The sequence below is a fragment of the Bufo gargarizans genome, chromosome 7 (assembly GCF_014858855.1).
Source record: "Bufo gargarizans isolate SCDJY-AF-19 chromosome 7, ASM1485885v1, whole genome shotgun sequence".
Classification (NCBI taxonomy): Eukaryota; Metazoa; Chordata; class Amphibia; order Anura; family Bufonidae; genus Bufo; species Bufo gargarizans.
Genome location: NC_058086.1, coordinates 123,870,748 through 123,887,795, shown reverse-complemented (window position 1 = coordinate 123,887,795; position 17,048 = coordinate 123,870,748). Strand labels below are relative to the sequence as shown.

The following is a 17,048-nucleotide window of genomic DNA, read 5'->3' as shown; positions in this document are numbered from 1 at the left end:
ACCTAGTTTCATGTCCCAGTTTGCAGGGCAGTGCAAGACAATGCTCTTGAAGTCAGACCAGTGCGGTCGGTTGGATTGCAGCAGATAATGCTTATAGTCATCTTAGCACCACCCTGTCTTCCACCAAGTTCCAACAAGTGATTCCACACTCGGAGCTCTTTTCAGCTCAATTCTTTTATTTGGGCCTCTCAACAAGCCCGCTTGAACAGGGACATGATATATTGTGCCCTGATTCCCAAACTCTTGAGCATCCACAGTCACAAGAAGATGATGGGGGAGAATGGCAATTAGTGTTTCACGAGGTAGATGATGATGATGAGACACAGTTGCCAATAAGTCCACGGCAATTAGTGTCTCAAATGGTTGATGATGAGGATGAGACACAGTTTTCAATCACTGAGGTTGTGGTTAGGTCAACAAGTCAGCAGGATGAGCAGAGTGAGAAAGTGGTGGACGATGAAGTCACTGACCCAAGGTCAAGGGAAGGTGGCAAGCCGAGCAAGGACAGCAGTACAGAGGGGGAGGGATCCTCAGCACTGCAACAGGCTGGAAGAGGCAGTGGGGTGGGCCACACCAAACAGGCCCGCAACTGTTCCCTGAAGCAAACCCTTGCGGAAATATCCCTTGCCAAGGGGTAGGTGTTCCGCAGTCTTGTGCTTTTTTGAGGAAAGTGCGGACGACAAAAGAATTGCAATTTGCAACCTGTGCCATACAAAAATGAGCAGGGAGTGAACACTAGCAACCTCACCACCACCAGCATGATCTGCCACATGGCATCAAAGCACCATAATAGGTGGGCCGAACTTCTAGGTCCACAATCTGTGTCTGCAGGTCACACCACTGCCTCCTATTCTCATGTGTTACGTGCTGGCCAATATCTTGTTGAAGGAGCAGTCCCGGATGCCTCCCGCCCTGCACCTGGACGTTTGCAAGCACCATCAGCGACCACATCCACTTCCGTGTCCCAGACATTTGAACGCAAGCGCAAATACCCACCCACCCACAGGCCATAGCGCTAAATGTGCAACTTTACAATTTACTGGCCCTGGAAATGTTGCAATTTAGGCTTGTGGACACTGAGGCCTTCCGCAGTCTGGGCAGCCGTCCCTCATTACGCAGTTCCTAGTCAACACTATTTTTCACGATGTGCCGTGCCCGCCTTACACCAGCATGTGTCCCGTAACATCACCTGTGCCCTCACCAACGCGGTTACTGGGAAGGTCCACTTAACCACTGACACATAGACAAGTGCATTCGGCCAGGGACCCTACATTTCCCTGACAGCACACTGGGTGAATGTTGTGGAGGCTGGGAGTGAATCATACCCTGGGATGGCACAGGCGCTACCGACGCCAAGGATTACGGGCCCTAATTTCATCAGGGTTTCCTCAACCACCTATTTTAGTGGCTCCAACCCCCACTTCTCCTCCTCCGCCTCCTCCTCCACTCCCACCTCAGAATTATCCTCTTGCAGCACCAGTCAGTCATCAGTCGGTAGCTGGAAGCAGTGTAGCACTGCAGCGGGGAAGAGTCAACAGCCCGTGCTTAAGCTGATCTGCTTAGGCGACATACAGCACACCGCCACATTGCTGTGGCAGGGGATAAGAGATCAGAATGAGCTGTGGCTCTCGCCACTTAACCTAGAACCAGGCATGATTGTGTTTGACTTGGTAGCGGCTTTGGAGCTCGGCAAGCTAACACACATCCCATGCTTAGCCCACGTCTTCAACTTAGTAGTTCAGCGATTTCTCAAAACCTACCCCAATTGACCTGAGCTACTGGTGAAGGTAGCCACGTGTGTGCCCATTTCTGCAAGTCATCGACAGCATCCACCGGTCTGTCAATGCTGCAGAAGCACATACAATTGCCAGCTCACCGACTGTTGTGCGACGTGTGCACACGCTGAAACTCGATGTTCCACATATTGGCCAGGCTTTGTGAGCAGCAGAGGGCAGTAGTGTAATAGCAGCTGCGACATGGTTGTCACCTTTCCAGTCAGCTTCTGCTCTTCACAAGCGAGGAGTGGGCATGGGGCTTTGCATGTGGAAGAGGTAGAAATGGGGGAAGACATTATACAGGGTGATAGACAGACCACCCTTAGTTTGTCATCTCAGCGCAAATTGGATGATGATGAGGAGCAGGAACAGGAGACAGTTGCCTCCGCAACAGAGGGTTGTACCCATGGAAGTTTAATTCCATCTGTTCAGCATGGATGGGCAGAAGAGGAGGAAGAGGATGAGGAGATTGAGAGTCATCCTCCTGATGATGACAGCAAAGTCTTGCCTGTTGTGACTCTGGCACACATGGCTGACTTTGTTAGGCTGCCTTTCCCGTGTCCCACGCGTTTTACTCATTTTGGACAGCACTGATTACTGGTTATTCACCCTTCTCGACCCCCACTGCAAAGAGAACTTTGGTGGAGAGTACAAGCAATATGGTGCAATACCAGAAGGTCCTTGTGGAAAAATTGCTCCAAAAACTTCCAGCTGACTATGCTGGCGGCACATTGCATAGTTCCTTGGGCAACCAAGGAGAGGAGACGATGGGAACTCACAGCAGTTCCAACAGAGGCATCCTCCTCAATGATTCCACAGTGCCTTACAACTACTGGGTGTCCAAGCTGGACACGTGGCACAAACTGGTGCTCTACACCTTGGAGGTGCTAGCCTGCCCTGCCGCCAGCATTTTGTCAGAGCGTGTATTTAGTGCTGCTGGGGGCATAATAACTAGGGCATAATAACTGATAAGCGCATCCGTCTGTCAACTGAAAATACTGACAGGTTGACCCTTATAAAATAAAAATTAACAAGGCCTGAATTGCCCCTTACTTCTCTACTCCACCAGATAAAAGCGGCGGACCGTTTTCTATAATGTACTGAATACACTGTGTAACGGATCTCCTGGCACCCCGACTGGGTACCTCCGTTGATGGATGTTCCTAGTGCTTCCCGAGGACGCCAAGCACTTCACTTGACACTGATTCCACCACAGGAACAATGAACAGGAACAGCTCTTACAAGAGCTAGGGGTTATAGCCAGGGGAGTTTACAGCATATAACAATCCCCACACACATGAGACAAGGCTCTATGTTGAAGGCCAAAACAGGAACTCTTTATTGGAGACCAGCTCAATATATATACAGTTCAAGAAGTCTAACAACATAAAGCAATCAACCATGAACAACATGCATATAGTCACCCCCCACTCCATAATGAATGAATAGGGAGAGAGGAGACACATGTGATGGGATTATCTCCTGAGTGTATCATAGGGTGATCTACTCATCTAGGACTCGGCTGCTCCTAGAGTCAGCTATCTTAATCCCATCACTAACACAATCAGTGAGAGTCTCAGTGCAGAGTTAACTCCTTTTTGTGTTGCTGAATTCACACACTGCACCTTTAATGGGCAATAGGAAATATGTGTCATATAAATTCCACACATAAATCAGGGTTCATAGTTCCTTGTAACCCCAAAAGGTCTGAGGGGGTCTCCATAGTTCTGGATCCATATTCCATAGGAAGGAGGCTGGCCCAGCCCCAGTGATGATTTAGTCCGTCAAACACTGCACTTGCACTTTATATACAAGTAAATATACAGGAAAGATTGTTTCCTAACAATTTTTCCTCTAAAATCGATTTTATCTTTGGTTTTGTGTGTATTATTGTCAATTTGTAAAAGTGGCATACTACTCGGACCACATTGTTCCTAGCAGCGACCTGGTAGTCCAAGTTGCATCCAGACATCCTCCCCATGCTGAACCTATTCGGTGGTGTTACCATCAATTTCTGACCTTTTCCTATTAACCAGAAACCATCCCCTCTTCAGAGCAGGGGGTGCCTGGTTTAATGGTAGGGTTCTCCCATTGACTTCCATTGTGCTCAGGTGCTCGGTAGAGCACCCGAGCATCCCGAGGTGTTCGACCCGAGTACCCGAACACCCAAGCACTTTGGTGCTTGATCAACACTAACGACCATGTGGTCTCCATAATGTAATAGACACAATAGGGCAGATTTTCACAGCATACCAAGACACTGAAAAGTATTGCATTCAGGTTCCTGCTCCACTTATTCCTTCACATAAAGGAGCTTAGTTTGAATGCCAAAGGAATGCCAATATCTACAATCATCTATAGTTAAGAGCATGGAGTATTTCTGGGTGGTTCATGAGAATGCCGCTCAGGTTAGTCAGTAGAGAATATAGCTGATGATCTCTATAATGATGCTATTCATGCTCTTCCTGTGAAAATTTTGTGGAGCTCAATATGTCTGGTCAAAAATGGAAGTCAATTTTAGGTAAAATTTCTGCTGTGTACGGACGCTGCCTCATGGTTTGATCTACTATTATTTAATTAAGAAAAAAAATCTCCTTTATGTGACAAGCAATATTCCTCCCTACATGCTCCAGTACAAGGATTAAAAGCACTGCAGATGTTAACCTGTTTGTTATTTTCCCATGTGAATGGGTGGCAGGGTCATCATTTACTGCTAATTCAGTGTACGCTGACAGTTCTTTCCTGAACGGTGAAGAGTTTTCTTCGGACTGAGTTAGCAAAGCAAGTATTTAAACACTTCTACAAAGTGCAGTTCTCTAGCGGCTGTTAAAAAAGCACTTATTCAGCATGGCTGAACATTTCAAGCCAGAGTGAATTAAAAGCCATTAAAATGTAAAGTGGGAAGTGAGGTCGGCTCCTAGCTGCGTGACACCTTAATATTTTTAATAGCTGTTTCACAAATTGCAATATGCTTAAATTCTCCATGTTTGATAGTCCTATGGTTATAGATGAACTATATCTGCGGTACTGACATAGAGTACCTTATTTAATATGATATTTAAATGGGCATTTCTAGCACATTTTTACAGTATTTTGTGGCACAGAAGACAGGGCTTAATTTTCTTATTACTCAATTTCTGTCAATTTTAGGTTTAAAAAAAGCAAACAGGCTGGGGTGTCCTGTAGTCCTATGTAACAACACAGATAATGGAGGGTTACACTACAGCATAGTCTAAAGGAAGAGGGTACATTTTTTGACAACTTATAAAAAAAATCACAGACAGTTAACAATTTGACAAATAAGTATGGATAGTGAATTATAAAGATGACATACAAGTAATATTAGTACATAGGTATGTGTATACTAGTCAATATAACACAATAACAGCATCTACAGCAATAAAGAGCACCTGCCATTTTAAGGACTTCGGAAACGTCATAGTGGCATATCAGAAGTTTGGGGTCAAAACTAAGGTTGACAACAGTGACAACAGAATATCCTCCATGATTATTTATTCATAGTGCATCTATCAAAAAGTGCAAAAAAAATAAATGCTACGTTTTGACTAAGGTCTCTTGCACACAACCATATTTTCATTCCGTTTCCATTCCATTTTTTTGGCGGACCGCATGCAGAACCATTCATTTCAATGGGTCTTCAAAAAAAAAAAACAGAATGTACTCCGTATGAATTCCGTTTTCGTATTTCCGTTCTGCAAAAAATGTCCTATTATTGTCCACATTAGGGACAAGGATAGTACTGTTCTATTAGGGGCCAGCTGTTCCTTTCCGCAAAATACGGAATGCACACAGATGTCATCTGTATTTTTCATGGATCAGTTTTTTGCAGACCACAGAATACATACGTTTGTGTGCATGAGACCTAATACATAGTCTGTCTCTGCTTGAGAAAAACTATGTATTAGTCAAAACATTGCACTATTTTTTCACTTTGTACTTTTTGATGGACCCACTAATAATAAAGAATCATGGAGATTATCTTTGGTTGGCTCTCCAGGCGATCAGTGTGGACATTTGGATGCAACTTGCTCTGTGTGTCTTGTGCATGTTTAACTCCTTAAGGAAACAGCCTTAGTTCACCTTAAAGGGATTCTGTCACCTCTCATAACACAAATTCAGATTTTAAACCAGTCATGCTCCACAGATTACCTTGAATCGGCTTTGCTGTTCTATACTGTAATCCGTCCAGTAGTTTTGCTGAAAAACTACTTTTATAATTATGCTAATTAATCCTGAAGGATTCACCGTCGTCACTGGGCATGCGCCGAGCCCAGTGACGTCCGATTCTCGCTCTTTCCTCAGTCTCCAGCAAATCGCACTGGCGCAGCCCTCAGTGGGTACTGCGTCTGCGCAAGACTTCGCTCGGCCGTCAGGGAGGGGGAGGAGAGGGATGAGACGCTGTGGGCGGTTAGGGATTCAGGAGGAAGGCGTTTTGGGCACTGCAGGGGGGGCGTTACTGGGCACACAAAGTGGAACATAACGCCCCTCTGGGCACCTTCAGGATTAATTAGCATAATTGCAAAAGTCATTTTTCAGCAAAACTACTGGATGGATTACAGTATAGAACAGCAAAGCCGATTCAAGGTAATCTGTGGAGCATGACTGGTTTAAAATCTGAATTTGTGTTATGAGAGGTGACAGAATCCCTTTAAAGGGACACTGACAGGCCCAATAACCATAATTACCTGTACATATGCATGCACAGGTCTTCTAATGTGCATTAAAAACATATAAGTATCCCCCCTGTCCACATTATGAATACAGTAAACTCATGTTTTATAACCTGAAGTAATCGCTTTTCTTTCTGCCCAAGGGGCGGGGTTTCAGCTCCACTTGCGCCCAGCCAGCATCAGCCCAAACACTGTTTTGAAGCGCCGCCCAGCTCATCAATATTCACTTCGCTGGGCGGCTTCTGCTGTCCCCGACCTTCCGAGATCTGGCGCATGCCCAATAGAAAGCTATGGGTGCCGGGCGCATGCGCAGAAGCTGAAAGCGAGTCCGATGCCCATAGCTTTCTATTGGGCATGCGCCGGATCTCGGAAGGTCGGGGACAGCAGAAGACGGCAGTTGGGCTGATGCTGGCTGGGCGCAAGTGGAGCTGAAACCCCGCCCCTTGGGCAGAAAGTAAAGCGATTACTTCAGGTTATAAAACATGAGTTTACTGTATTCATAATGTGGACAGGGGTTATACTTATATGTTTTTAATGCACATTAGAAGACCTGTGCATGGATATGTACAGCTAATTATGGTTATTGGGCCTGTCAGTGTCCCTTTTAGGACCAGGCCATTTTTTGCAAATCTGACCAGTGATTTTTATGGACCGGTTTATTTACACTGTGTCCTGTTTCAACCCCCCTGATGCACCCCTGGAGTAGAAACTCCCTAAAAGTGACCCCATCTAAGAAATACACCCCTCAAGGTATTCAAACCTGATTTTACGAATGTTGTTAACTCTTTAGGTGTTGCACAATAGTTATTGGCAAATGGAGATGAAATTTGAGAATTTCATTTTTTGGCCAAATTTTCCATTTTAACCCATTTTTTCCACTAACAAAACAAGGGTTAACAGCCAAACAAGACTGTATCTTTATTGCTCTGACTCTGCTGTTTACAGAAACACACTACTGTATGGCCACACGGTGGGGCGTAGAGGGAAAGGAGCACCGTGTGGTTTTTGGAGGGCTGATTTTTATGGACCGGTTAATTTACACCGTGTCCTGTTTCAACCCCTCTGATGCACCCCTGGAGTAGAAACTCCCTAAAAGTAACCCCATTTTCGAAACTATGGGATTAGGTGGCGGTTTTGTTGGGACTATTTTTAGGGTACATATGATTTTTGGTTGCTCTACATTCCATTTTTGTGAGGTAAGGTTACCAAAAATTGAAACTCAGAAAATACATCTCCATTTGCCATTAACTGTTGAGAAACACCTAAAGGGTTAATAAAGTTTGTAAAATCATTTTTGAATACCTTGAGGGGTATTCTTAGATGGGGTCACTTTTAGGGAGTTTCTACTCTTGGGGTGCATCAGGGGGGCTTCAAAAGGGACATGGTACCAATAAAAAAGGCCATCAAAATAGGCCTTCCAGAAACCATGTCGGTCCTTTCCTTTTGCGCCCTGCCTTTTAGTGACCACAAACGTGGCATTTTTGTAAACTGCAGTATCAGGGTAATAAATATTACGTTTTGTTTGGTTGCTAACCATTGCTTTGTTACCGGAAAAACGGATTGAAATGGAAAAGTGCCAAAAATAGCTGTTTTGGCACTGTTTTTTTTTTGGGGGGGGGCTGTGTTAATCTGGGGGGTTAGGTCATAGGGTACTTTTATAGAAGAGATTCTTACGGACGCGGAGATACCTAATACGTCTTCTTTTTTACAATTATTTAGGTTTTAGCCTATATTATCCTTTTTGATAGATTTTTTTTTTCTATATCTCTAAATTCTAAGAGCCATTTTTTATTTTAGTTTTTTAGCCGATTATCTTATGTAGGGGCTCATTGTTTGTGAGATGAGAGGATGTTTTTTTTTTTTATTGACAATTTTTATTGTTTTATATTTATTATAGCAAGGTACAAGCTTAAAAGACAAATTGTAATAACAATACAAGTGACATAAAAGAAGGCAGCATATATAATCTGAAAATTATCACAGGTTTCAGTAACTGGCGGGCAATTTGGCCCAACATTGACAGGTATTAGCTATTAATAGGCATAGGTAGAATTCTGGTTAAACAAAATGACACGGATACTAGAGCATATTTCCTGATATGGAAGGGGAGGGGCTGCGCGGGGTTACCAGGTTTTACTCAACAGAATATGAACAAGTGATCATCTTCAAATGGGTACATATTGATATATTTTGTTATACAAATCCTCTATATGTTTTCCATGGTGACCATATTTTCAGAAAAGAAGGTCTAGAGTATGATTCCCAATGGGAGATTTCCTCCAGCCTGTATATTTGGTCTACCTTATTGATCCAATGGTCAATACAGGGGATGTCAGAAGACAGCTAGTGTTTTGGTAAGAGTAGTCTAGCAGCTGCCAGTAAGAGTGAGAAGAGGGATGCTTTGTGTGGTCCCAAACTACTCATCCCTAGAGATATCAGGGCTAGTTCAGGTGAACAGGGGAGAGATGTCTGACAAATCTGGTTGCAAAGTTGGAGAATCTTGTGCCACCAAGGCTTAATTAGGTCACAAGACCACCAGATGTGCATGAACGTGCCTTTCGATACATGACATCTCCAGCAAACATCAGAAGCTGTTGAGCTGTACATACATGTTTTATCTGGGGTCTTGTACCATCACATGAGAATTTTGTAGCTATTCTCTTGTATGCGTATACACCTGGATAGCCTGTGAGGAGAAATTAAAAGTTTGCTGATCTCTTGGGATGACAGACTACACTGTAAGTCTCTTTCCCAAAGGCCCACAATTGCAGGTTTAGGAGGGGAGGGGGGTGACTCCAGGTGTTTATATATTTTAGAAATAGTTTTGAGTGGATATATCTTACTACCCAGCATTACCTCAAACCAGCTGGGATCCCCTGTCTGGGAGATTTGTTTTGCCCAGAGAAGAGCCTCTGTTTTGAGGAAGTTCTGTAGGACTGGATTGTGAATCTGTGTATCTAGTAACGTGTATATTTCAGAGTCAGAGAGAACACATCCCTCTTTATCAAGTAGTTGTGAGGTGGCAATCCCTGACGATCTTATGGTAACTGGGCAGCTCTCTCTTGGTTCCTTGGGCGCCAAATCAATGATGTCTTTAATAAGCAAAAGGGGGGAAGGAAGTGTAGGATCTTCAGCGCTGTAGGTGAACCACTTCCAGACCTTTAGGGTGTTGCGAGTGGTAGGATTGGTAATCGAGCCAAGTGGCGGGAGCAGTTTATTAGCCAGTAGAAGGGCCCGAATAGGGGATGGGAGTAACGCATTCTATAACTTTGGCCAGAATTTGTGAGCCGGTTCTCTGATCAAGTCTATAACTCTGGAGAGTTGGATTGCATTCATATAGGTCTCAGAATCAGGAGGCTGATACCACCTGTAGCTCTAGACTTGGTCAGTGTGTCAAAGGAGATGCGTGGACTTTTACCAAATGGTTTTATTCAGAGAGGTAAAATAGAGAGGACGATTTTATTGGCACTATTTGGGGGGCTATATGACTTTTTGATCGCTTGCTATTAAACTTTTTGTTATGTAAGGTGACAAAAAAGCAATTTTTTTGGACCGCTTTTTTTTGGGGGGGGGGACTGTGTTAATCTGGGTGGTTAGGTCATGGGGTATTTTTATAGAGCAGATTCTTATGGACGCGGCGATACCTAATAAGTCTACTTTTTCACAATTATTTAGGTTTTAGACTATATTATTATTTTTTATACAACATTTTTTGGGTATCTCTAAAGTCTGAGTCATTTTTTTTATTTTCGTTTTTTTTAGCCGATTATCTTATGTAGGGACTCATTTTTTGCGGGATGAGAGGACGGTTTTATTGGCACTATTTTGGGGGTTATATGACTTTTTGATTGCATGATATTAAACTTTTTGCACCTTTTTTTTTTTTTTTTGGGACAGATTTTATCTGGGGGGTTAGGTCATAGGGTATTTTCATAGAGGAGATTATTACCGACGCGGCGATACCTAATATGTATAGTTTTTTTTAATTATTTAACTTTTTACATTTTTTTGGTGTGTCTCAAGTCTGAGAACCTGTTTTTTTATCCAATTGTCAGTGGCTAAATTGGGATATAAATTTAGTATTCCATGGAAGTGTGGTACTCCCTGAAGCAACCATCAATGCAGAGGCCCGGATGATCGGGGCACATGTTGCACTGAGTAGTGATGTCGTTCTGTATCCCCCTCCTGCGACACACTCTGCACTTTTTTGGGGTTTGTCCCTTCTTTCCAGTATGGGGACCACACCTGGAAAGTGTTGGCCAGGGACGATCCGGGCGCCTCGAGGTTCTCCGGCCTGCTCTTTCCCTGTCCGAAAAGATCAGGGCCTTGAGGACTGCCTCATAGAACTGGACCAATGTCCCTGTGTTGCTAGAGCTCTGGGACAGCCCAAAAGAATTGTACAAGGCAATCTGCACAAAGTAGACTGCAACTTTTTTGTACCATGCCTGGGTTTTGCGCATGGCATGGCTTGAGGACTTGATCAGAGAGAACTCCTCCCATATACCGATTGTAGTCGATGATACAATTGGGCTTAAGGACCGTTGCCACGGAACCTCGCACAGGGACAGGGGTGATGCCGTTACCATGAATTTTGGACAGTACAAGGACATCCCTCTTGTCCTTACATCTGACCAGCAACAGGTTTTCACTGGTAAGGGCACGGGTCTCACCCCTGGGTATAGGTACCTGGAGAAGGGGGGGGGGCAGCGAGGCCGCGTTGATTTTTCTGCACGGTCCCACAAGCGTACGTGGATCTGGCAGCGAGGGACTGGAACAAGGGGATACTAGTATAAAAGTTATCCACGTACAGGTGATAACCTTTATCTAGCATTGGGTGCATAAGGTGCCAGGTGCCTGCTCAATTATTTGAGCAGGCACCGGGTTCCGATCACCGCCCGCCACGCTGTGGTGATCGGAAATACAAAGGACATACAGGTACGCCCTGTGTCCTTAAATACCAGGAGGTTAAACTTGGTGTTGTTATATCTAATGATACACTGCCTGTCCAAAAAAAAGTCACCACCAAAAATAAAATGTCACACACTCTAATATTTTCCTGGACCACCTTTAGCTTTGATTACGGCATGCATTGGCTGTGGCATTATTTCGATAAGCTTCTGCAATGTCACAAGATTTATTTCCATCCAGTGTTGCATTAATTTTTCACCAAGATCTTGCACTGATGATGGTAGAGTCTGACTGCTGTGCAAAGCATTCTCCAGCACGTCACAAAGATTCTCAATGGGGTTAAGGTCTAGACTCTGTGGTGGCCAATCCATTTGTGAAAATGATGTCTCATGCTCCCTAAACCACTCTTTCACTATTTGAGCCCTATGAATCCTGGCATTGTCATCTTGGAATATGCCCGAGCCACCAGGGAAGAAAAAATCCATTGATGGAATAACCTGGTCATTCAGTATATTCAGGTAGTCATTTTTGGAGCACATACTGTTGCTGAACCTAAACCTGACCAACTGCAGCGACCCCAGATCACAGCACTTCCCCCATAGGCTTGTACAGTAGGCACTAGGCATGATGGGTGCATCACTTCATCTGCCTCTCTTCTTACCCTGATGCGCCCATCACTCTGGAACAGGGTAAATCTGGACTCATCAGACCACATGACCTTCTTCTTCCATTGCTCCAGAGGCCAATCTTTATGCTCCCTAGCAAATTGAAGCCTTTTTTTCTGGTTTGCCTCACTGATTAGTGGTTTTCTTATGGCTACACAGCTTTTTTATTTTATTTCACCAAACATTTAAGATCATGATCATTCAGTATTTTTTCCCCGACAAATTTCTTCCTCGAATACAATGGTTTCCCACTATCCTTCCAGTTTTTAACAATGCGTTGGACAGTTCTTAACCCAATTTTAGTAGTTTCTGCAATCTCCTTAGATGTTTTCTCTGCTTGATGCATGCCAATAATTTGACCCTTCTCCAACAGACTAACATCTTTTCCACGACCATGAGATGTGTCTTTCGACATGGCTAAGAAATGAGAAGCAACTCATTGCACCAGTTGGGGTTAAATAGCTTGCTGCCAGCTAAAAAAATAATTGGCCATGCAGCAATTATCCAATAGGAGGCTCATAACTGTTTGCTTAGTTAAATCCAGGTGGCAACTTATTATTTATTTATTTTTTACAGGCAGTGTATGAAGCAAAACTGATGGGACACAAGTTCAGCAAACTGTGCTTCCCTGCCAGACTTGGCTCTACCTATCCTGCCAAACAAGAGCTGGAAAACTTGCCTTGCAACACCCCTATCACCACAGGATCCTGCCCAGAGTAAAATAGCCACCCTGATGGGTAATCCTTCTCTCGGGAACCTAACTGCAAAACCCTGATTGGTCCCAGCAGATTAAATAGAATATATCTTATGTTCACTAGGTAGCTGCTGACAAAATGGAGCAAATATACTAGTGTTGGGGCAAAGACTCCAATGCTGGATGAGCAGTAGATTCCCAATTAGAAGTTATGGATATCCATAGAGAAAAACCAACACAGGCATAGAGCTGTGTTTCAAGAAATTCTCTAAACTTTATTGACAAAAAGCAGAGATTATAAGGCAAATTTATGGATAATTTCCAAAGTGGGAGACATAATTAAACATTTACATCGTAACTCACAATCTGAAATAAGCATTTATTGGCTATATGCCTGAAGCATCCCTTTAAGCGACCTTGAAGTCATGGTTGTCTCACACAGAGAAATTCACAGATTCTACACAACAAAGGTTTTATGGCTCATAACATAAAATGACTGTACAAGGCACAACATGGAGTCTTAACCCTCACACTAGTCGGCGTCACAGACAGAATGGTCAAACATCAAAAGATAAAACAGTAACCAAATGTAATGTCAGAGGTTATCAAAGTCAAAACCAAGAGAGACAAAAGGTACAGAAACACAAAGGCAGGAGAATGGTTACTAAACACAAAATCAGGTGAAGAGAAGGGAAAAAGAAGTCAAGTAAACAAGCCGGTATACATCTGTAAAGAATAAATCAAGGCAACTGGATGTACTGTAGATTTCTTGAAAACGTTTCACTCGTTCTTCCAATGAGCTTTCTCAATTCTGAGTGATTGTACAAAAAATTCTGGGAATAAATATGTAACTGAATCCACATCTGGTAATTAGAATCTGGTAATCACTCAGAATTGAGAAAGCTCGTTGAAAGAACGAGTGAAACGTTTTCAAGAAATCTACAGTACGTCCAGTTGCCTTGATTTATTCTTTACAGATATATACCATGACCTGGATAAATGAGAACCTTCACAGACATAAACAAGCCGGTGTACTAACAAATTTCCCTACCCGTGAAATTTCCATACCCTTGTCACTTCCTGTTGTGACGCGGCCGCACCTGACATGACGTTCCCAGCATTGGAAGGAGGTGTGTGGCGCCGCGCAGGCACACAATGACAGGGTAGGGAAATTTCACACCAGAGTTGGGAAGAAGGGGCCACCTAATGCGCTTGCGCCGTACTTCTCAGCTGGCCCCAGATGATCAGACACCGCACGTGTGCAGTGAGTGGTAAGGAGATTTAACAGAACTAATGGCCATCAGATCTCCCTACCCCCACACTGCGCACGTGCGGTGATCGGATGGATGTTCGGTATAAGATATCTCCCTGTCCGCTGGTGCGCACGAGCAGTGTATCCCGACATGTGTAGTTAGCCGTGCTTGCGCACTGGCCCGTAATTTTTCCCTACCCTCTAACCGCTGCTGAGGCTCCCGACACATGTGTTGTGTCCAGATGAGAGGTAAGGCGCAAGCGCATTAGGTGGCCCCTTGTCCCCAACTCTGGTGTGAAATTTCTCTACCCCCTTCCAAAGTTGGGAACGTCATGTCCGGTGCGGCCGCGTCACAACAGGAAGTGACAAGTGTAGGGAAATTTCCCAGGTAGAGAAACTTGTTAAAACACCGGGTCAGAAACACAAAACTACCCACCATTAGCAGAGAGAACTAAGAAACACACAGGCCTGGTAGCATGTGCAACATCTGACTAACAGTCCTAGAGCAGGATTTAATTACAGCAACAGCACCAATCACCGTGATTGACTCATTGATTTCTTGCCATCTGTAGTGTGTACCTGAATTCCATGAGATACAGTACTTAAAAGATATTGAGATAAGTTGGGTTGCGGCTGCACACATTAAACTTGCATTCTTAGAACAGGTGGCAGAGAGGTCTGTGCGCTCTATTCATTAATTCTGGTCTGTCGGTTTTATTGTGTTTTTCTGGTTTCTCAATGAAACTGGAGTGTGAGTGAGATTCTCCATTGGTCTTTAATATAGGTAAAATGGGATTGAGGCCTAAGGTTACTTTTGTTACCCACTCCAAATCCTGAGCATGTGACATTATTCAATATTTTTTATATTTGTATTTTTATATTAATACTTTATCCTATTTATTTATGTATTTATTTAGTTATTTTAGGCTACTTTCACACTTGCGGCAGGATGGATCCGGCAGGCTAGTCTTCCTGTCGGATTCGTCCGACTGCTGTTTTGCTGTATCGCCGTATCGCCGGACCGCCGCTCCGCCGGTCTGTCCCCACTGACTATAATGGGGACAGGGGCAGCGATCCGGCGCAGTAAGGCAGTTCGCGGTCAGAGACTGCCGGACTAAAAAGTCAGACATGCAGGACTTTTAGTCCGGCGGCCTTTCGCCGCGCACTGCCGTCCCGCGCCTGAGTGCCGCCCCCGTCCCCATTATAGTCAATGGGGACAGAGCGGCGGTCCGGCGATACGGCAAAACAGCGGAAGGACGGATCCGACAAGGAGACCAGCCTGCCGGATCCGTCCTGCTGCAAGTGTGAAAGTAGCCTTACCAACCAGGGGAAGTTCTGAAATTTGAGTTTCCAGTTTCATACATCTTAGAATTTCTAAAAATGTTATGGCATTATGTATTTGTTTCATACATTTTCAGTAAAGAGAATCAGACATAACCTAGACAAGAAAATATCTGACTTTTTCCTGTTTTACTTTATTTGACCTAACTACAGTATGTTTTTTTCTGCTCTGAAAATCTGATGAGTCAGGTTTAGTTTGTTGGCCATATTCTAAATGTAAGACAATGTTTTGTTTATTTCCGTCATTTGTAGCTACCTGATCAGACCAGATCCACTGTCATATGTTCCAGCCAATGCATCGAGCCGGAAAAGCAGCTTTTGCAACACAACCTGCCAAGACTCGAGGGATGACACGCAGCTTTGATATTTCATCAGCTTCAGTGATTTAAAAGCTGATTTGTGACGGTAACATCATTTAGCCATGAAAAAAAGTTAATCTATTGCTGGGAGGTACAAGTCAAGACCTGTCTGCTACTATGTATCCTGGACTCTATATTTAGCTATTGCTAATGTCTGTAAGCTGTTGGTATCAGTGTTATTTCTTTACTACTGTATTTTCGGACATAGGTTTAACAAATCAGGAAGATCTGATACTTCAGGTAGGATGCTCCGAATGGAATAGACATTTTTATATAAGCAGCAGGTGTCTTGTATTTTTATAAAAGGGACACTCCCTTAATTTGTTATTACATATAAACAGCCTATACATATCAGAATACTCTATATCTTTTTTTTTAAATAACAATGGATGAATGACTTTCTAGAATTAGGGGGACATTTACAAAATGATATGACAGTTTTCTGGCATATATCTGTAACTGGCGCCTCTACTTAACTTTGGTGGATCCACCGCCAGCGCACAAGGTTAAGACCAACAGTCTTACTAAATGACCCCCATAGTTTTTTGAAGTCGCTCTTTATACTTCCTGTCCTGGTAATTTACCTACCCGTTTGTTTGGACTTTTAGCATGGCAGACAGTCTCAAACTAACAGAACAACTTCCTGATAAAGGGTTCCACAGCCACAATGTAACCTGTCTATATTGGAGATAGAAATTCCCACCATGCCCTGCTGTAGGCTGATAGCTGTAGGCAGTATGGACAAATATTTTCATTTAATCTTCATTGGCATAGCACTACTGAAATGTGAAAGAAAACAGGAAAACATTGTAAAAGATTTTTTTTTTGTGAATATTGAATTTAAAAATAATACCCTTCTGATGGAAGTGTCCCTTTAAGTGTCTTATAGTTCTTAATGTGGCCATGTATATTGTTCTAAGAGTTGAATGTTATCTTTGAGAAATATTAGATGACATTAATGGAGTTTTGTCACTTCAGAAAATAGAATTTATCAACTAATGTATTTTGATTGTCCATATTGCCTCCTTTGCTGGCTATATTCCTTTTTCCATCACATTATACACTACTTATATCCAGGGGTTACAACCATCCTGCAATCCATCAGTGGTGGCCTTGCTTGCACATTATAGGACAGATGTCCTATGTGCACTTCTGTGGTCCCAACTAGAGAAGTCGCTTTGTTCAAAATGTCAGATTAATATTGTACAGAGATCCGTCTCCGTACAGTATTAAAATGTATGGACTTCGATGAGCCAAAGTTAGTTATTCACGAAGTCATGCATGACTTTGTTGAATAACTTCACCACTTTAAAGGGAGTCTTTCACCTAAAACCACCATTATAGAACATCAGGATCTCCATTA

General features: G+C 43.4%; 1 protein-coding gene across 1 annotated transcript in view; it reads left to right on the top strand.

Moving 5' to 3' along the window:
• KCNT2 (potassium sodium-activated channel subfamily T member 2) overlaps nucleotides 1-15,690 on the top strand; it is a 1,405,312-nt gene extending 1,389,622 nt beyond the window's left edge. The window contains exon 29 of the mRNA XM_044301880.1: nucleotides 15,579-15,690. Coding sequence (XP_044157815.1) covers nucleotides 15,579-15,690 — 112 coding nt within the window. The remainder of the gene's footprint in view (nucleotides 1-15,578) is intronic.
• Nucleotides 15,691-17,048: the final 1,358 nt, after the last annotated feature.